At 47.1% G+C, this 19422-nt stretch overlaps 5 protein-coding genes across 5 annotated transcripts; 4 read left to right on the top strand and 1 right to left on the bottom strand.

The window, feature by feature from the left end:
- Window positions 1-784: 784 nt before the first annotated feature.
- On the bottom strand, window positions 785-2647 carry F5Y00DRAFT_249040 (uncharacterized protein). Its single transcript, XM_048009535.1, has 2 exons — window positions 1456-2647; window positions 785-1396 (listed from the first exon to the last, which is right to left on the bottom strand). Exons 1-2 carry the CDS (start codon window positions 2364-2366, stop codon window positions 1156-1158), a joined length of 1152 nt encoding a protein of 383 aa, XP_047860235.1. The 5' UTR covers window positions 2367-2647; the 3' UTR covers window positions 785-1155.
- A 463-nt stretch (window positions 2648-3110) lies between these two features.
- F5Y00DRAFT_249038 (uncharacterized protein) lies at window positions 3111-4452 on the top strand. The gene has a single exon (XM_048009534.1). The coding sequence runs from the start codon at window positions 3214-3216 to the stop codon at window positions 4354-4356; it is 1143 nt and encodes a 380-aa protein (XP_047860234.1). The 5' UTR covers window positions 3111-3213; the 3' UTR covers window positions 4357-4452.
- A 4752-nt stretch (window positions 4453-9204) lies between these two features.
- F5Y00DRAFT_266692 (uncharacterized protein) lies at window positions 9205-11854 on the top strand (the record flags this gene model as incomplete). Its single annotated transcript, XM_048011976.1, has 2 exons — window positions 9205-10528; window positions 10581-11854. 2 exons carry the CDS (start codon window positions 9205-9207, stop codon window positions 11852-11854), a joined length of 2598 nt encoding a protein of 865 aa, XP_047860233.1.
- Window positions 11855-13790: 1936 nt separating this feature from the next.
- Window positions 13791-15912, top strand: F5Y00DRAFT_249034 (uncharacterized protein). Its single transcript, XM_048009533.1, has 2 exons — window positions 13791-15571; window positions 15773-15912. The coding sequence occupies exon 1, from the start codon at window positions 14540-14542 to the stop codon at window positions 15542-15544; it is 1005 nt and encodes a 334-aa protein (XP_047860232.1). The 5' UTR covers window positions 13791-14539; the 3' UTR covers window positions 15545-15571; window positions 15773-15912.
- Window positions 15913-16007: 95 nt separating this feature from the next.
- On the top strand, window positions 16008-19414 carry F5Y00DRAFT_201952 (uncharacterized protein). Its single transcript, XM_048005366.1, has 6 exons — window positions 16008-16597; window positions 16698-16769; window positions 16867-17442; window positions 17582-17770; window positions 17827-18110; window positions 18172-19414. Exons 1-6 carry the CDS (start codon window positions 16470-16472, stop codon window positions 19035-19037), a joined length of 2115 nt encoding a protein of 704 aa, XP_047860231.1. The 5' UTR covers window positions 16008-16469; the 3' UTR covers window positions 19038-19414.
- Window positions 19415-19422: the final 8 nt, after the last annotated feature.

Genomic DNA, 19422 nt, shown 5'->3' with positions numbered 1-19422 from the left:
AGGCGCTTGCATATAGCATAATGAGTTCTCATATAACTACCTAAGTACCTAGTGATATAGAATGAGTTTAAATCTTAACATTAAAAAGTAACTAGTATGAAAAGGCATTGGTGGCCAAAAACGCTAGGTATTAGGTGGTAGTTGATAGATATATAAACCCTCGCATCATACATATTATCATACTCTTTACTACCTTAGTCGCCTAGGAACCTCGTCAGCCGTTAAAGTTGAATTTTCCCTAGTTAGTACCTAAGTTACTTACTTATATAAACCATCGAAATCAAAATATAAGAATCTCATTACACTAGTTAAGCTCTTCCTTCCTTTTGTTTTATTTATTTATTTATTTATTTATCCGAACTTTGGAGCTAACCGTCCAGTTGATCTCAGGATTTAAAGCTAGAAGTAAGTCTGGGTTCTACGTGTCGGGAGCTAAGTAAGTGGCTATTTTTATTTCTACGTTACTAAACCTATCACATTTCAACTTTTACAGAAAGAGTTAAGCGTTGGAATAATTTGTTTCTCCTATCTTCCCAAAAGATATTGGTGCAGCGACTTGTCAAATGCACGACACTGTGGAAAAGGGGGAAGTATATGTGATTCTCGGCTAACTTTAGTCTACACAGATTCCCATCTCCATTTCAGGGTAAAGGGGGAAAGGTTGCGAGTTATTATGTTTCTGGCATCATTTACTGCAGACAACATGCGTTGCTTATTACTATACTTCACTGGAAAGGAGTACTACTAGTTGGCTACGACATTGAGGTGGCCCCTGGGTTATGATAATGGGGACCAGCTTGATTATGAATACTTCTTACAGATGTAAATTGAAAGGAACGTGGGTATTCTACTTGCCAAAGTACACGATACAACCAAAGGAAAAAGGACGAAAGGAGAGAGATTCCACCAATGTAATCAAAATACATCATCCGTCAATACCAGCCATTTGCCATCTCCCATCTCCCATCTCCCATCTCCCAGTACAATATTTTCTTGTCCTTGTACAAGCAATATTCAACGCCAGCCGTATCCACCTATCTTAGTCCGGATAGGCATTACAAATCTGTCCATCAGTCCTCGCTCAGAAATCTTGATGTTGATGTCCGTCAAGAGTCTGTTAAGAGTTGCCGTTAAAACGGCCGGGGTATCACTTTCTTAGATAACATTCTCAGTCTTCTTGTCGTCAATGACGACAACACCTTCCTCGACGTAGGCGGGCGGAGCATCGACTTCTTCCTGGTTAGCCATCAGGCCCGACTTCTCTTCGTTGACAACAGCTTCGGTATGAGAAGTCTTGTGGTGATGGCCGTGACGGTGGTGGTGCCGGCGGGTGTGACCACGGCGGACGATCGCACGCCAGATGAAGACGGCGATTGTACCGGCAATCATACCGAGACTATAATTTAATTAGTACGCATTCTTACTAGGTATTCATCATTATTAGAGGAAACTTACATGCAAGCAGTGATACCAGCAAAGATACCGACAGCAACAGGTAGTAGAATGTGGGAAGCGATATTCTTAAACAACAACCCCCAGTTCTTTTGGCGATGACCATGGTGGGGTTCTTGAGGTTCCTCTACCTTGCCTTCATCATTAACCTTGGCTTCGTCGTGGCCCTTAACGTGAGCAGGGCGACCACCACATCCTTTGTGGAAACGAAGGCCGGCAAGTTTCTGCATAATAACGGCCTTCCACTTGCAAAGTAGAGTGGTGCATTCCTCTTGCTTATCCATAGGACTATTTTGCGCCGTCTCGGAGTCAATGGTTTTGATTTCGCCAAGCATTAACTTGCCGGTAGGCGTCTTGACAACATTAACCTGGACGTTTGGAATACCATCGACGAAGACATCGCCAACTTCGATGATGTCAAGTTCGATCTCGATAAGCTCTAACGCGTCTTCCTCGTTCTTGGCAACGGGTCGAGTCTGCAAGCCAAAGCCTAGAGTCTGAGGCTTAGGGCCTTTTTTATGAGGCCGCTTCTTCATTTGTCGATGTAGGACATCGGGACGAACAGCAGCGGTCAAGGTGTTTCGGAAGGGGTCCGGGTTGGGGAAAAGCTCGAAGCCATTTAACATCAAGCGATCGGCGTTCTCGGAAGCCACGATGCCAAAGTCCAGCTCCAAATGGCTCGGGATATCGTTCACGATCTTGACCTTTCCATGGTGAGGGATGTGAACGGGACAACCGGGACACTTGAGCTTCAAGTTCTGGGATTCAACAGCTGCAATGGCAGCGCCGACTCTAACGGGGACTGGAAGGGTGCTGATTATGTCCTTGTCAGATTCGGAGATTTCGGGAGGGAGAAGCAATGCGTTGGATAAAGCCGCCAGGCCAGCGGCGGTAATGATAGAGTTCAACTGCATCTTGGAGGTTATGATAGCAGCAGAGGAATAGGTTCAATGCTTCATAGAAGCGCAGGATAATGAAAAGAAATAGGAATGTGTGGTTGTTTGTTTCGATGGACGATGAAGAAAAGAAAGAAAGGAAAGGTTTAGTTGGTGGCGTGTTTGATTGTGTCAGTTTGTAAGGTCGAAAGGTTGGACACTGCAAAGGAACCGGACCCTACGGACTTGGATGACGAGCTGCGTCACGCCTTATCAGCTGTGTGACGATTATTAGTCAGGGGGTTCCAGCTGAAACCACCTGTAAATAGTGGATAGATGGACAGATATGACAGTAGATATATCGAATAAGCACTGTCTTTATATCCAATTGAGTTCTAGAATGTACTTGCATAACCCGAGCGTGCCGGATACCCATTACGTAGGGTCACATGACTGCCATTTCCATACCCGCCCAAGTACCTACTAAGGTACTTTCTGGCGTCTATCACCCGTTGTGACCCTTAACCCTCAATATTCTTCTGCAGATACGCCGCATCTGCCAAAGGCATAGCATCGCTATTAGTTGTCAACTTACATACCTAGACTTAGATGCATTTCAAACCAGGATTTTCGTGCTAAAACACGTAGTTAATTTATCAGCAGAGAGTAGAATTGATCTTCATTCGCCCTATATAATGGTATCACCGTCGCTGCTTTTCTAATTTCTAGGACCATTCTGCACGTATTCTACACATAAGTCTGATCTTCAAATGCGGGATATAAGCTTCTTGTATAATTTCTTCTTTATCCTTAAATAGAATTAAACTATCAGTTACATGAGGAAAACCCGGCCCTCTTAGCTTGGCGGGTTTTATCATACTTAACTATGTCCTCTAAGGAACTTTTAGGAGATATTATGGTTACTTTGCTGAAGAAAACCCGACTATCTATTAGGTCAAAGGCCGAAAAGTCGGGCCCGTCCACCCCGCATGACGATCAGCAAGTTGCTACGACCAAGACCCATAAGGACGCCGATAAATCCACAAGCCTGGAGTTAGGATCTGATACTATCCCACTATCGTGCCCACCCTCATACGGGGCTGCTGTTACTAAGAATGAAGAATTCGCATCCCCTGAATGGGTTGATACCCAGGAGTCCCTTGAAGGGCCACCGAATCCCCGAATAGAAGTCACTGAGACTCAGATACTCGATATAGCAACATCTTGTTTTCCCCCTATCCCGCACGATGCAGAGTTACCACCACTACCAAAGCCAGTCTTAATCCCTCGTGTTGATCCAGGGCTTCACATCCCATTCGCGCGTGCATGGGCGCCAGAATTGGCGAACCACGCCGTCACCCCGGAAGATTTATTAACATTTATCGACAATCTTAATATCCTCATCAGGCCTCATATAGCCGGCCGCGCGGCTCTGGTCGCAGCCCTCGCTGTCGAGTTCATTCCTTACGACGGAACTGATGGAATTGCCGCTGCGTTGGCACTGGCAGCGAGTATTGGGATGGCCATCGTAAATCATAGGCGCTGCAAGAAATATTTCAACATTATGAACGAGGAATACTTCCATCCCCGTAAATTGCACGCCAAGATCATCAGTCCTAAGCGGATAATGAAGATGTTTAACCTCGATAAGAAGGAGACCTTATTGGCCCCCCTTACCGAAGAAACCCTCGATTTAAGCAATCAGGAAAGATGCATTAAATACATGTCTAAATGGGCGTGTGAACTGTCATTCGCCGACCTCCCTCCTCCAAACGGGCAGACGACCGTACTTGCCAAAATGGCTGCGTGGGAAGTCAAGCACAAGATTGCGAAAGCTGAGAAGCAGAACATAAGGAGTAGAAAGCGGGCTTGGAAGAGACATATGAAGGGTAAGAAGCTCAAGGACCCCTGGCTAGAACGTGGTAGGGCTAAATCTCTCGATTGGATTTTGATTCAAAATTTGGAAGAGTGGGAAGCCGCGCAGGCTGAGAAGGAGGCCAAAAGGGAGAAAAAGCAGAGCCCTCGGTAACATACCAGTCGTTTAGGTCGACTATTCAGCTTGCTGCTTACGATGTCCATGTTATGTTATATATACCCTTTGTTATTTCGCCACAGCTATTCAAAGTGTGAAGTCATTTTTACACCTTATGCATATAGCTTTTGATTTCTTTGCATTATACACCACCTATATCTACGCTCGAGTTTCAAAATGCAGATGACCCCCTATATGCTAAAGATATCTTACGGGAAGGGGGGCGAGTAGGCATTATATCCGGTGGTAACTTTGACGTGCTTAGGTATTTTGACGCTATTTACACTCGTGTATTATTCGGGTTAGGTATGTTCCTATTATGATATTGAAACTTAACGACTTCACAATGTTTTTGGAGACCTTAAAAGTATGGAGGCTATTACCTCAAACTAGAAAAGCTAAAGTATAATTAGTTAAATCCCAATATTTAATCTGTTATTTTAATCGTAGTATACCTAGTAAGGGCCTAACTTCTCAGATACGAAGGAGAAGAGTTGTCCTTATTAGAAAAGAAGGGGGATATCGAGAAAAAACAGTTACGATTGCATATCTTTACTATAAGCCTAAAGCCTATGACTAAGTCAAAAGAGACATTAGATGCTACACGGCAGCCAAGTATCAAGAAGAACTCCTCCAGTCAAATATGCTTAGACACTCTCATGACATATCTAGTCTTGACTTAATCCAGTATTCTGGAATTGAGTAGCAATAGGGGATGCCTGTTGGAAACTCAACAGGACAACGAGGACAACTCATTTAGGTACGAAACATCAGAAGGAATATCGACCTAAGATGGAAATATAAACGGCCTCTCCTTGCTATTTTCAAAAATGCGTTACTATTACATAAATGATTACGTGTTGCTTATAAGGCAAGTGAGGCTCCCAGTACTTCGACGCCATTGTTATATTATACATCGGACGATAGATAATTGGGATGCTATTCTAGTACATATAAATAGGCGTGTAGATATAAGGTAGGTATACAATTTAAACAATGGCTGTCGCACCAACGGGCCTAAGGTCAACTTATTAAACGTAAGGACAACCTAAATGCCGCTTCCTTAAGAAATTTAAAAGTGCAATAAGTGGTTGGAAGCACGGGTTTGATTAGAACCCGCCATAGTTATCCAGCAAAAGCAAACCGACTTGATTGCCATATTAATTTTAATTGCTCCCTACCTAAGGTTAGTGTAATCTAAAGCGAGGGAGTGGCGAATGCTGCCGTACTTGGGTCGTTACGAGACATATTTATACCGGAACTTGCATTGGACTTGTATATCTAAAACTCGTGTCAGCGCACATATTCAAGTCGTGTCCGACGTTTTCTTGTCGTAAGGCTGGGTAAATGTCGCTGATGCGTCTAAAGTACATACCTACGTGTAAAAAGGTACGGAGGGTTAGTTCCTGTACCGAAGTACCTTCTAGTTTAGGCGTGTCCCGTCTCGGTGTCTCGATTCTCGGCCAAGAGTGGGGCCACGTTTGAGCGGGCTACGGCCACTAGCTGAACTGATTTAACGATCTGAAACCGCCCGAGGTTAGCATCGACTCTAGTGTAAGCCTATCGTTTGCGCTCCAGCGTCTCGGGATCTCCCCTCTGCAAGATGGCTGGTTTGCAGGAACGACGGCAGAACTGACGTATGATGCAAGCCCGCCACCAATTATCTCAGATTCACCGACAGGATTCTGCAAGGATCATTATATAATTACGTATGCTTTTTCGTCGTGTTAGCCACAGGTTTTCATTAAGATGTCTATAATCTGATTGCAATTGGACGTTCCGGAACATTTCTTCTAGAATGGCTGGCTGCGACGGTAATACTCTAGCGCACCAGTAGGCGGATCCTCTAGTGCGGTGCGATGGATCGCCAAATACCTATCCACCTACATTGCATATGTGCAATACATGTAGGTGGTCAAACTACCTACTTCGTAAATAGTACTACATCACCTTTTGAACTGCGTAGAAGATTACTATTACATAGATCCTATCTACACACCTACGCCAGACCTCTCAGGATTATTGGGTAGCACTCAATAAAGCGCTGTCTCATCGCGCCACACAACGTGGGCAAGGCTAAAATTTCCGGGCGATCTGTATCACTTTGTTTTTTTTCCCGTTGAGGGGAACGATACTTGACATACATGACCACCTGAGTATGGTTCAACGTTCATTATGCACTCATCCGCTTGGCTTAACCATTGCATAGTCTTGCGGGGTTCCGAGTCTAGGTGAAAATTTGCTTGCCAACCCAGACGGCTGGTTCGTACGACAGAGTGCTACCTTGAGATGAAAGGAGAGCTGCGTACGACAAACTTATATCGTACGTAGGGGTCTTCCTGGTCAGCCGCTCTTTATTTAGCTGTATTGCGTACGCCACCCACTTATATAGATTTGTGACGTCTTTCTATCTGTATTTTAGTGGTTGACTGTGTGATCTCTTACTCTAGGTATTCTGTTTTGTGCGATGCCTGGCTCGACGAAGTTGCGCGCGGGACTTTACAGTACGTACCAATAGAACGATCGAAACGACTTAGACCGGGATGACGGACGTTGAATTGTCTGCAAGTAACGACGCTAGTGTTTCTGATTGGTGAAGCTTCCCCTGATGGTTTGCTGATTGGTTCAAGATCTTAGCTCGAGGCAGGGGTCTTAGACTCACGTACAGGGGTTCGGGGGTCTTCTACCCATTAATCGTTTGAATCTTCCTACATTACGAATTATGCTCTCTGGATAAATGCCAACCGCTCCAGGAGCTCAGCGAGGTTACGTCAACTATTGCAATAGCAAGCGCCGTCGAAGAGTGATTTTTATAATTCTTTAAATTTAGGATTCTACGTGTATACCTGCGTACATGCTATATAAACGAGTTATGCATCTGCTTATCTACTTTGCATATAAGTAAATACCTAGTTAAGCGACCACATATATACTAGGATGATGTTCGTATGTGAATCGCTGTCGGTAGGGGTTTAGAATGAGTTTTTTAGATTCGGCGGTTATTACTGGGGTTTCCCATGCTTGTCCGTGGGTCCGGAGTCTCGTTAAAGATGCGATGCACCGATTTTTCTAGTAGTTCTGGTGCCATCTTCAAGCTTTTTCAGTCAAGCCCGACCCCCTTTTCCCCATAATTTTGCATGGACGATATGAGCTAATGCCAGGCACGACCCGGACATCAAGCAAGGTATCTCGATTAGACGGACCTAAACGGAGCAGAATGGGGAGTCGCGATGGACAGTTACTTCCGTTCTCTCTTTCTGTCTCTCGTTGGAGTTGTTCTTTCTTTTCGAGTTTCTTCTTTCTGTCTTGTGCAACTTGGGGATTGCTTGTTCAATCGCATTTTCTGTCCGCCTTGACTGGTTGACTGGAAACTTGGCCTACTTCAACCTTTGTTCAGCCACCCTTCAACGAATATCACAACTCACAACTCACGACCAAGTGTCGTCTGGTCTCACAGCGCCGCAGTTGTTGTAATTGTCTGTTTGACACTCTTTTTTTTTTTAAACTACTTCTGATTCTCTACTCTCGTTTCCTCTCCTTTTTTTCTTCTTATTATCCTTCTCCTTGCAGGACATCCCATCCTGTCTTGAAGACACTTGGTTTGCCCGCGCGTCTTTCGTTTTTCTAAAATCATCGACCTCACTGTCGCCTTACGATCTAATTACTGCTCGGTTTTGTAACATCAGCTTGACCCGAGCTCTCGGTTGGCATTTCTGTCATCCTAACCCTGTGCTGGCCGTGGACCTGAAACGCGAACGGTATCCAAGACTTGAAGAGTCACATCATCTGGGTCTCTCTACCACCCCACTCTCACCTAATCGGGAGCAACGTTGTGCGACGACTACGGTAGCTTCTTTACAGTATCCCCCAATCCGTCGGCAAATATCTCGTCTTCCGACCGTGTCCGAGTCTTGGCTCTGTTGGAAGACTTCGGAAACGCCCACGGGCTTACCTTCGTTTGAGTATTACCAATCTTGGGTGTTGCCTCCCAGTCTGGTACTAGTCACTCATTATTGAACGAGCCTTGGCTGATTTGGGTTGATGCAAGAAAAGGCTAGTTCCTGTCGAAACGTTAAGTGTACGTGATCTCCTACTTCGTCCTATAGTTTTTTTCAACTACCCTGACGGGATATCCCTCGCCGGTTAATGTTGCTGCGACCAGTAGAATTGGTCGCGCCGAGCCCAGATTTTGAACAGCATCTGGCTAGATCTTACGATGCCCTTGGCTCTGGAGCTAGGGCTAAACCTCAAGTCCGATCGCCATTTCTGCCTTGACTGTTTTGCGAATCTTCATGTACACTTATCATAATAATGTTCATTTCTATCTTCAGCTCAGAGACTAACCGAAATTTAGCTTATATTAACGATCCTATCGATTTGAAGTGACTGGGTTACTTTTTAACTGCAAATTGCCGCTTGCCTAGCACCGCAGCTGCTTCTATTCTTACTATTTGTCTTGGTCGGGGTTAGGATCGGGTTCGTACTTAGTTGCTTACCGGTCGTTATTCTGGATATAGTGAAGACGACGACTTGGTTCCACGACCGTCTACCGAGCCGGGCGAATTTCTGTTTTCGATACCTTTGGTTTATTTACGTCGAAGTCGTTTCCCGTGTTATTAGGACGAACACGAGGCCAATAGTTCCCGTTCTCGTTTCCGTTTGATTCCTCTGATCCACCTGCCGGCGGGTCATCGGTTACTGGCATTGTGCCGATTTAAACTCGTAGGGTGGGAGCTGGGACTTGTGTATGTGGTTCATACAGCCGGCAAAGGCTGTGAATGATTAGAAAGAAGTGGAATGTGGAGATCTGATCTGGGTTCTGCGCTGCCCAGACTGTTTGCTTAAATGAGTCAATCTCAAAATGAGCGGTATAATGGCCAACCACCGGTCATGGCGGGGTCTGTTAAAAGAGCGAGGGAGATGGCTAGAGCAAGAGAGCTGGCTAGAGAAAGAGAGATGGCCGAAGCGAGCGGGGCAGGGGGAAATATAACACCGTCTCCAGAACCTCCATCCATAAGACGGCCTCAAGTGCCTCCGGGACTACAACTTAGGGATGAACAAGGGCAGATAGAAATGGCAATATCGAGACCCACACCACTTGCCCAGTGGCCGCTGGCCGGGCCCGTCGCGGCACCGTTACCTAGTGATTCAGAGCCATACCGACCGCCACCTGGCAGATCGCAACCGCCCCCACGCCCTCCACGTCCTAGCAGAGTACCTTCAATTCTAGACGGTTCTCGTATTCAGGAACACACGCCTATCTTCCAATACACGCCTCAGAACGCTAGAGCATCGGAGCTGTCCGCACCCGAGACAACACAAAGCGAATCATTGAGACTGTCGACCAACTCTTCAGTCGGAACGATTCCCGATTTTCCATTGCCGGTGGCTACGGATTCGCTAACCCCGACAAGGAGAAGTTCAAATCTAGGTCCGCCGCCATCCTCAAGGAGAGGAGCCTCGTCGTTTTATTCAACTATATCGTACGTTTCGCCGATACCAGAAGAGAGCCCGAGAACGCGATCACGTACTTCTTATGCGTCTAGCGCGGCGATACCAGAAACCTTTGAGAGTTACTCGCCAGGATACAGTCCGGGCGCGGTCTCTATTAACGACACGATAGCGGAGGAGTCCTTTATTGACGACGACGCGGATGAAAGTAGCCTAGTTAGGAGTGCGAGCATTGGAAAGAGGGGAAAGCCGGCTTTGATAACCACAAGGAGTTTTGAAAAGAGGGATTCGATGCTTAGACCTGGACCGGCGCCGATCCAGGGCGGACCATTCCGAGACGGCACTGGATATATCGAGGCCTCATCGAGCTCGTCCGGAAATATTTCTAGAGAGGCCGTCGGTGCTGGCGTGACTGCGGATAATATGCTGAACGCTTTTGAAAGTGCTAGCGCCACAGATCCTTCATTGACACGAAATATTGCCCCATCACCGAGACCATATAATAGACTTTCCGCGATTCGACGTCCACCACGTCTTGATATTGATGCAGTAAGAGCTGCCGAGGCTAGAGGGAGCTTGACAAGCTTGCCGGATCTAATTCGACGGGCGACGAGGCTAGCATCGCTGATGGATAGAGGCCGTAGACCAGCAAGCCGTTTTGACGATCTCGACTTTCCGGAGGATATCTATGGCAGCGATCCTGAGAAGGATCTTCACTGTTCGTTCCGCTACCATTTATGCTTTATGATTCTTACTAATTGGCTTGGCAGATAATAATAATAATAAGCATCAGTCCGGACTGTCTGATATGCTGGCGGCATTTCCGCCCCCGGCGACTCGAAGTGGGGTACGAAAGAGCAGAGTGTCCACTGCTTGGCCGTTGGGTCGAATGTCGTTCCGCGGCCCACCAGCAGCAACAGAACCGGGTGTTGATCCTGAACCTGAACCGCAGAAGAAGGGGCGCCGTTGTTGCGGGTTGCCCATGTGGACTTTCTTTGCGCTGGTCATCATCTTATTATTCGTTATAGCCGCTGCGATTATTGTTCCTGTCAAACTTCTCGTTGTTGACAAGGCGGCCGAAAAAAGTGTAGCGCAACCGGCTATTTCAAACTGCGAGGCGCAGCTAAATTGTGCTAATGGGGGCACAAACGTCGTTGTGCAGGGTGTCTGTTCTTGTATCTGTTCCAACGGTTTCACTGGGGCGAACTGTACAGTTCCTACTTCTCAGGGTTGCACTACAACATCGATCAGCATGGAAGGCTCCAATATCAATAACGTAACTATTGGCCAGGCAATTCCTCGTCTTATCAGAGATGCGCAGAGCAATTTCTCGATTCCTCTGGTTGCCACGTTGATACAGTCAAAATTCAACAAAGAAAGTCTATCTTGCAATACGGAAAATGCGTTGGTAACTTTTAACGGGCAATCTCTTGGAGCCTCGGCTGAGGTCTCTGGCATTAGTTTAAGCCCTAATCTTGCGCAGGCCGCCGTAGCTGCTGAGGATGTCTCCATTACCCTCAGTGTTTTTCCGGATGTTGATATCACATTGACGGTTGAAAATCCGGCAGAGACTGGCGCGTTTACTGGGAGTTTCGTGGTGACTACTCTAACTAACCCGACTACGATTTCTGGATCTACTCTATTCGCTACTACCATAACACATAGCGACTCCAAGCGATCTTCACCTACTCCGTACCCTACGACAGCTCCGACAACACCACCTGCCTCGACTACTACTATTGCCCCAAGTAGTACAAGCTCGGCCCCCACGCCAAGTTCAACTTTTACTGTCACTGAGGAGGTTGTCGACTTTGCACGCGTGGCTATGCTTTATATTTTCCAAGAAAAAACACTGTCCGATGCAGTAACTGCTCAATCCTCAGTCCAGAGCTTTTTTACGGACGTAGACGCCGGTTGTAACACGTCTTCTTGCGTGACGATGGAGCAAGGATTAAATGTCACTCTTGGCGGAGGGAACACGATTGATTTCGTGAACCTATTCGTCGACATAGGCAATGGACGGGTCGGAGGTGGCAAGAATTAATGTGTTTTTACCGACGAAACTTAGGCGTCTACATTTCGAACGGCGTTCGAGTCGGTCGGGTAACAATACCAAGCTGCCCGTTGTATGAATAACAGGGGCGAGCTGACTTACAATTATGACTCTTCTATTTTCTAAGTTGAAGACAACCCCAAGGGTGTTGTTCTTCGTGTACAAATTATTCGTATCGATTTTCACGCATGAGCGGCACGGGGAAACCAATTGCATGTGTAGAGAAGAGGGTTTGGCGCCGGCGTACATAGGGGAGAACTCGTAGATAGCTCGAGCAATCTTTCGAGGCAATGCTTAATAGAATCATATTCTAACTACATATTTTTTGAAAGAGGCTGCCTGATGTATCGGTTGATAATTCCGACCTCTCCTCATCATTGCTTAGCTTGTTGGAACGTCGGAAGCAGAGTGGGAATATTGAACTTGGACGTTTACATACCTACATGGCCGGTACAGTAAAGGCGAAGTATGCGCAACGCGTCTTTATAATACTGTGCGAAGGTCAAATATGTATTTAAATTCTCCAATATAGGGACACTATGTCAGCTTAGGTATGCCGCGCAATATACGAGGATTGCAGGACACGATCGCTTGGATCCGAGAATCCATACAGTGTATTAGGTTACATAGTTACGGTGCAAGCCGTCCCGAACCTACGGGAATTTTTCATTTTTTATTGTTTTAGGGCCGGTAAGTAAAAGTAACTATACTATACTTAAACGTATCGAAGAGAACACCATAATAGCGTTATTGCAACCCTAGTCCTTTTTTCAATATTCGTGCTATGTATTTGTTCTTTTGCAGTTTATTCGCGCAAGCGGTGATGCAGTGTGTACTAGTTTACATAGACCTTGGCGTCCCATGGTTAGCGTGCGGTGCAGCTATGTATGTACAATATATATACCTCTGGGTAACGAATGCGCTCGTATAGTATCTTTGCCTTCCAAGGCGCGAATGCGGGTTTAAGGCTAGACGGTACCCGTATATATGCAGGTACGGCCCCGTATCTGCCGTGACCGCAACGGCGATTCGCGGAGGTTTGGGGGTTGGAATGCTAGTATTATCGATTTGGCTTAGAGCTGATAAGGTGGTGGGTGGGTTATAACTTATGGCATAGGTAGGTTAGGTTAGGTTACCTAAGGCATGCAAGTCTAGTCTACCTACCTAGGAACGAGGGAGATCCTACGGGGAACTTCTGGAGTTGCAACTTGTATGTAAGACGCGATTGTTGGTCCGTGTGTGGATGGATGGGGGTGGGCTGGTTTATATGTAAGGTACAATCGTAATGATGATGATGATGATACAGTGCATATGTATGAGGTATATATATGTAGGAATATATATATATATTCGCGATATTATATGGATTAACTGTATTGTACATACGTAATATAGTATATAGCATATACTATTCGTAGGCTGTGCAGACCCCCGTAGGCCCTAGGGGAAACGCAGCTAGGGCTGCTTACGAGGCTTTAGGGACCCAATCGGATGGCGTCTGTCGGTGTGAAGAGGAGAGGAGATGGAGATGGAGAAAAAATGCAGAGGCAGAAGAGAGGGCTGAAGAGATGCGGTGTGCAGTATGTGGCCTTGACGGCCCGGATATTTGGGAGGGATATGGGGCTTTATGGGGATTTATGGGGCCTTTTTCTAGCGCTGCCCTGTGATTGATAGGTTTTACATATCTTTGCTTGTACGAAATATGTATCTATAGTGTATACCTAGTAGTGTATTGACGGACTTGGGCTGATGCAGGGGCAGGGCGTTGGTCCGCGTGGGCTGGGCAGTTATGTATGTTGGTATGTCAGTATGTATAGCCTGTGCTGAGGGATCGACAAGTGCCGGGCCTGCGGGCTACGCGGGGGTTTTGCTGCTGTGCTGCTAATGACCGCATGGCCGTATGCTTTTTTTTTTTTTCTGTCGTTGTTGTTTTTGGCCCTTTTCCCGCCTTGTGTCTTTCGGGCTCCTTCACTGCCCTTACTGTATGTATTGTACTGTGCGTACCTAGTATTGATGATGTGAGAGCGAGTACCTACACCAAAGGATGGGGAGGATTCTGCCCGAAGATACCACACACTGTTCCCTCTAGGCTCTTGGACATTTTCTCATCCCCCTGTGCCTTGCATGCCCGAGATGCGGGTCGTTCGGGCTCGACCCATCAGTACTCAGAAAATATTTATCGTTTTTATATCTGTACTTCTCCCGGACCTCTGGGATTTCTTCTGCCAGCTGAAGGGGTTTCGAAAAAATAAAAAGAGAAAGAGTAAGACAATCGAACAATATGAGCAAATAAATTCGACTCTCGCCTAGCCATCTCCCAGCCCACTACGTTCCTTTTTTGATATTTATGATTATGATGATGATGATGATGGTTTGAATATGATCATATTATCTGTCCTTCCTTTTGAATAAAATACACCTCGGATCCGTCATTCGCTTTACCTGATCCAAGCCAACTGCCGAGGACATTCCCTACTACCTACCATACTCGTTAGCCCATCGTTAGCCAGGATTCTCATCACTCATCACTCGTCACTCATTACCGATTCGACCTGGAGCCATCTTGATCTACGCCATCGAATCGACAAGATCGGTAGGTTTCATATACTTGAAACCATCGAATGCACAATCCTTAAGCGGTCTTGGGGAACGACTGCAGAATATCAACTACACATCATGCTGGACCACGAAGCCACACAAGGAAAGCGGAGGAGCCCCGAGCTATTAGCGCTACCGAAACTGATCGTACCCACTACCATTGTTGTCGAGGATGTCGATGCCAACTCATCGAATGGTAACGTCGTCCTCCAGCCTCATGCCCTAAGTGTCGATTTTCAGTATAACAAAGGCGAGCCTGTATCACCATGCTCAGATGTCTCACCCTCATCTCGCTATAGCGTTGTCTCACTTTCACCATCCCTCTTTCCGCTACCACCAAGTAGTGCTACTCCGCCAACCACCGCTCACTCATCAATACCGGACTCGCCACCACCACCATGCACATCAGGCTCGCATTCTTCTATAAGTTCATGGTTTTCCCCGCCATCCCCGCCTCCCTCTACACCACTACCGCCCACGCCCACACAAAAAAGGCTAGCTAGCCTCATCGGCCTTGCGAGCGGGCTTGAAAGTGTCCAAGTGCCTGCTTACGCAAAGGTTAAGAGTCCTCTTCCGGAGTCGCCTGAAATAAGTCCGGCATATCCAATAAACGATCCCAGGAAGCCACCCCGGCGACTCACCAGTTTCACCATCGACTCCCAGGGATTCCGGGAGTCGGTAATAGACCCAGACGTAACCCTTACACCAACCCCACCACCACCAAGGTCATCGCTACCGCCTCCATACTCGCCCGGTCTATGCACTCCAGAGCGCTTCAGTAACGCCAGCGTGCCGAGCACCCGAGCGGACTCGACGACGCCGCTGGCGTATAATCTAGCGGATTATGAACACGGCCGAACTCCTCATAGTCCTGAGTCCGAGCGCGAAAGGAGAAAGCAGCGCGGCGATGTAGAGGCCGGAGGGACGGGTTGGTGGGCGCGACACTGGCAAAGCAAGCCGCAGAAAAGGAGAAGGAAGGTCACGACGACGATTATAGGTGCGGCTTCGGCTGCCCTGTTGATGGTTGTCGCCGGGATCGCCGTCGGGATATATCTCGCAGTGTCCGGTCGTGCGTCATTATAGCCTGTAGGCAAGCCTTACCCCCTATCTCTTATATGATGTAAGAGCTAGTTACGATATGATTATGATGTAAGAAAAAGAAGGGAAGGGAAGGGATAGAAGGTGAGATAGACAGACAAGGTACCAAGGTATACTCATGTGTAAGTATGCCTTCATGTATGTATTATGAGTGTATGAAAACCCATCTGGGCTGCGGTATACCGTCGAGCCCCGAGATAGATAGGTACCTACCTGACAAAGACATTCTTCGTCTCGTGATGAACGGTTGTAAGTTCATACCTCATATTTTACCTTCTCACCTGCACGTAATATGTATCCGATATGTATAAGTATCTGATCTGATATAAGATCAGGTAACTAGCTCAAGTATGATTGGGGATTGGGGATTGGGGATTTATAATGGGTGTTCGAGTTTTAACTGGCTTATGCTGCTTACGCGAAGAATTCGGATACCAAACGCGGACTAGCACGTGAGAGAGTCCAGTGGTCCGATCGGCATTTACGCATGTGCGGGAATATGCGACTCCCCGGGTTTCACTAATTTCCAATACATAGGTACTTATCACCTAAAGCACGGGGGTTTTCTCTTCTACACCGACGGCGACTCAAATGCTTACGAAATCCGTTCCCGCCTACCGTGACCCGTCTACTATGTCAGCTTCATCCGGTCTGGATAATTGTCATACTAGTTGTCATATTCAATCTACCTACGGTATTCATTACATCCCCCTTTATTCTAGCAATAATACCTTTTATATTCAGAAGCGCTGATGTAATTTGTACCCCTTTACGAATATTTACGGCATCTAGTCTAATCCTTATACCAACTTTATACTTACCTCCTACCTTACACCCCCTTATATTTATCTTACCTAACCTGACTATTGACTACAATTAATTGACTACAATTAACCCCCCTAACCACGCTATGGAGCAGTCGAGCATACCGCAAGCGCGGCCTCAACCTAAGCCTAACAAGATAAATTATGCCTGCGAGGCTTGTCGAATGTCTAAGATTAAATGCCAGCCCGGAACACAACCGGGCATCTGTAAGCGGTATGGTGCCATCGTGACCAGTTCCCTAGCATTGGTCTTAACTCTACCCCTTATTATCTTGGTCAAGGGCTAAATATCCATGTCATCTTGCACGATACAGATGCTCCGAGTTCAAACGGGAATGCGTCTTTCGAACCGGTCCACGGACTCGGCGGCCTAAGGTTGCTCGGCCGTAAGTACTATGTTTTCTGTTCCCCTTTGAAACGTAATTCCATCTTCCCCTTTTCTGCCTACTGTAGGATTTAGTTGAGCTTAGAGTATCCTACCAGAGATGCAGAGGCCCGGCCGCCTCCCCCCGGCCCCAGTCGGACCTTCAGCATCGACTTCGCTATGCCTGCTGACGATGATCTTCATGATAACTTCGATGCTCTAAGAGAAAAGCACGAACGCTTCATAGATGCCCTCATACCGTCCAGTGATGATGAATCAAATGGTGACCAGGCGCAACTATCATTGGCGGGGGAAACGTTCAACTTCAACGATCTCTCTATGCCGACCCCTTCAGGAGCAGCAGCAAGATGCGCTTCGGCTTCGCGGCCTATAAGTAGCCTCGGTATCAAGCCACGCTTCAACCTCGAGTCGGCGGAAAAGTTGCTCGAGTCATTCCGGGCTATGCTATCGTCCTCTCCGTGTATTGCGTTGCCCGAAGACGCGGACGTGCGGACCTTGGCTCGCGACATGCCCTTCGTGCTCTTGTCTTTGCTCGCCGTGACGAGTTGCTCTACGAGCTTGCAAGGTCATAGCCTCTATGATGAGGAGTTTCGTAAGATTTTGGCTTTAAAATTTGTTGCTGGCGGTGAGAGGTCTATTGAGTTGCTGCAAGGAATAATGATTTACTGTTCCTGGTAAGTAAATTTTGTTTTATATATAAAGTTATCATGCCAATGGTAGTAGATATGGTATGCGGCGCCCATATACTACTTCACTTCTATATTAAATAAACGTAGGGGTGGGGTAGTTTTGATAAATTAACTTGTCTACTAGGTACCCCTTTCATCTACGCCCGAAAAATACGCAGTTGCGACAGTATCTACGAATGGCCATAGATATTGTACATGACTTGGGATTGGATGAGGAAACACGCATAGATCTCGAGGCCATGCCGCCTGAAAGCAAGGCAGCCAAGTTACAAAGCATCCGGGCGTATCTTTCTTGCTTTCATCACAGTTCAATGTCAGTCAGAATTAACTTCCCCTTCTATCAAATCTTCAGTTTTAACCTCAAGGTAGATATGCGTGGGCGTGGTCTAAGCCGTATACACTAAGGTACACGCCGTGGATGGCCCAATGTTGTGATATGCTGGAGCAATATAGCGACCTTGAGCAGGATCATATCCTTGTCTGGCTCGTCCGTCTACAGTATTTGATAAATGAGTTCGAAGAGCTATATAAGAGATATAAGAAGCGCGATGCCAGCAACCAGAGCGATCACCACAGGCAACTTATTCGGGTTGGTCTTGAGATGCAGCTGCGAGATTTCCAGACTAGAATCCCTATCCACCTTTCAACTAAGCGTATGATACCCTACCCCTTTACTATCTCCTTGTCCTTATAGCTAATGGCAACATACCACAGCGAGTATTTTGATGGCCTCCCTCGCCGGCGATGCGTTCCTCCTAGCCGCACCTCTCATGCAGACACATCGCCCACGTCCAGAAGATGCAACGGCACTCATGATCGACCCCGCCAAACTTCAATCTGCCGCGTATACAGCACGGACATTCCTGGACTACGTCGCGAACCTATCCCCAACGCAGATGAGCTACTTTAGCGGGGCTGACATCACATATTTCATTTCGACGATTATCCTCGCCTATAGACTTTCGTTCCCCATGTCGTTCTGCCCTGGTTATGATTACACCCAGGGCCGGAAAATCTTGGACTTCGGCACGTATCTCACCAAGTTGTCGAGCGATACCGACGACGACGATGCTGGGAGTAGCAGTACTGGAAGGGCAAGCAAGAAAACAGATGTGGTAAGTGCCATGAAAGTCGTACTGGGATCCGTAAAGGCGAGTTTCGACAAGAAGTCCGCCGTGCTAGAAGCCGCTGCCGAGGAGCATAATAAGAGGGCGCGGCTATGCCCCATGTTCGACGGAAGCCTAGAGCAGTACCTTCCACAGTGGGAAGGGGAAGATCAACAGGGAAGCAGCAGCAACAACACCTCGGATTCATCGTACGCACCCTCTTCGCACAGCGGAACCGGGACCGGGAGCTCGGCGGCTCATGCCGCAGCACCGTCGACGGCGGGCGAAGAAGAAGGGGTAGGGTCGCCGGGGTCGGCGAAACCAATGCTGTTCCATGACCTCTGGACCACGATGACGATGGGCTGGGCTGCGGATTTAGATATGAACTTGCAGCAAGTGGTAGATGTGCCGGAGATAAATGGTGTCGAGTACGTCGATCTTATGGGTGTAAGGGAGCCGTTTCATGACTTATGATTAGGGGCGGGATGGTTAGTTTACGCCTAGAACTATGTACAGAGTTAGGTAGCTAGGCTCAGACGGGGGGTTCACTACCTAGGTAGCTAACCGAAGATCACGATCTAGTTTGCTCTGCCTAAGACGTAACGTCGCATTTGTCGTTATCTTTCGGGCGTGTGGGATGTTAAAGCATTTATTCTAGTTTATTTCATGTCTTGTATGAGTACCTACCTGGTAGGTAGGCACGCGTTTTGCGCGATGGAGGTTAGCAAACATAGGAGGTAGGTTAGGTATGCAATGGCATCCCTTTATTACCTAGTCTATCACATGCTTCGACCTTTTAAGACTTGTACTATTACTGAGTATAGGTAGCTTAACAACGATACTAGAAGAGGATGAAGTA

Source organism: Daldinia vernicosa (assembly GCF_022497035.1).
Source record: "Daldinia vernicosa strain CBS 139.73 unplaced genomic scaffold F5Y00scaffold_78, whole genome shotgun sequence".
NCBI classification, from domain to species: Eukaryota; Fungi; Ascomycota; class Sordariomycetes; order Xylariales; family Hypoxylaceae; genus Daldinia; species Daldinia vernicosa.
The sequence above is the reverse complement of the archived record's forward strand: the minus strand, read 5'-3'. Positions and strand labels throughout refer to the sequence as shown.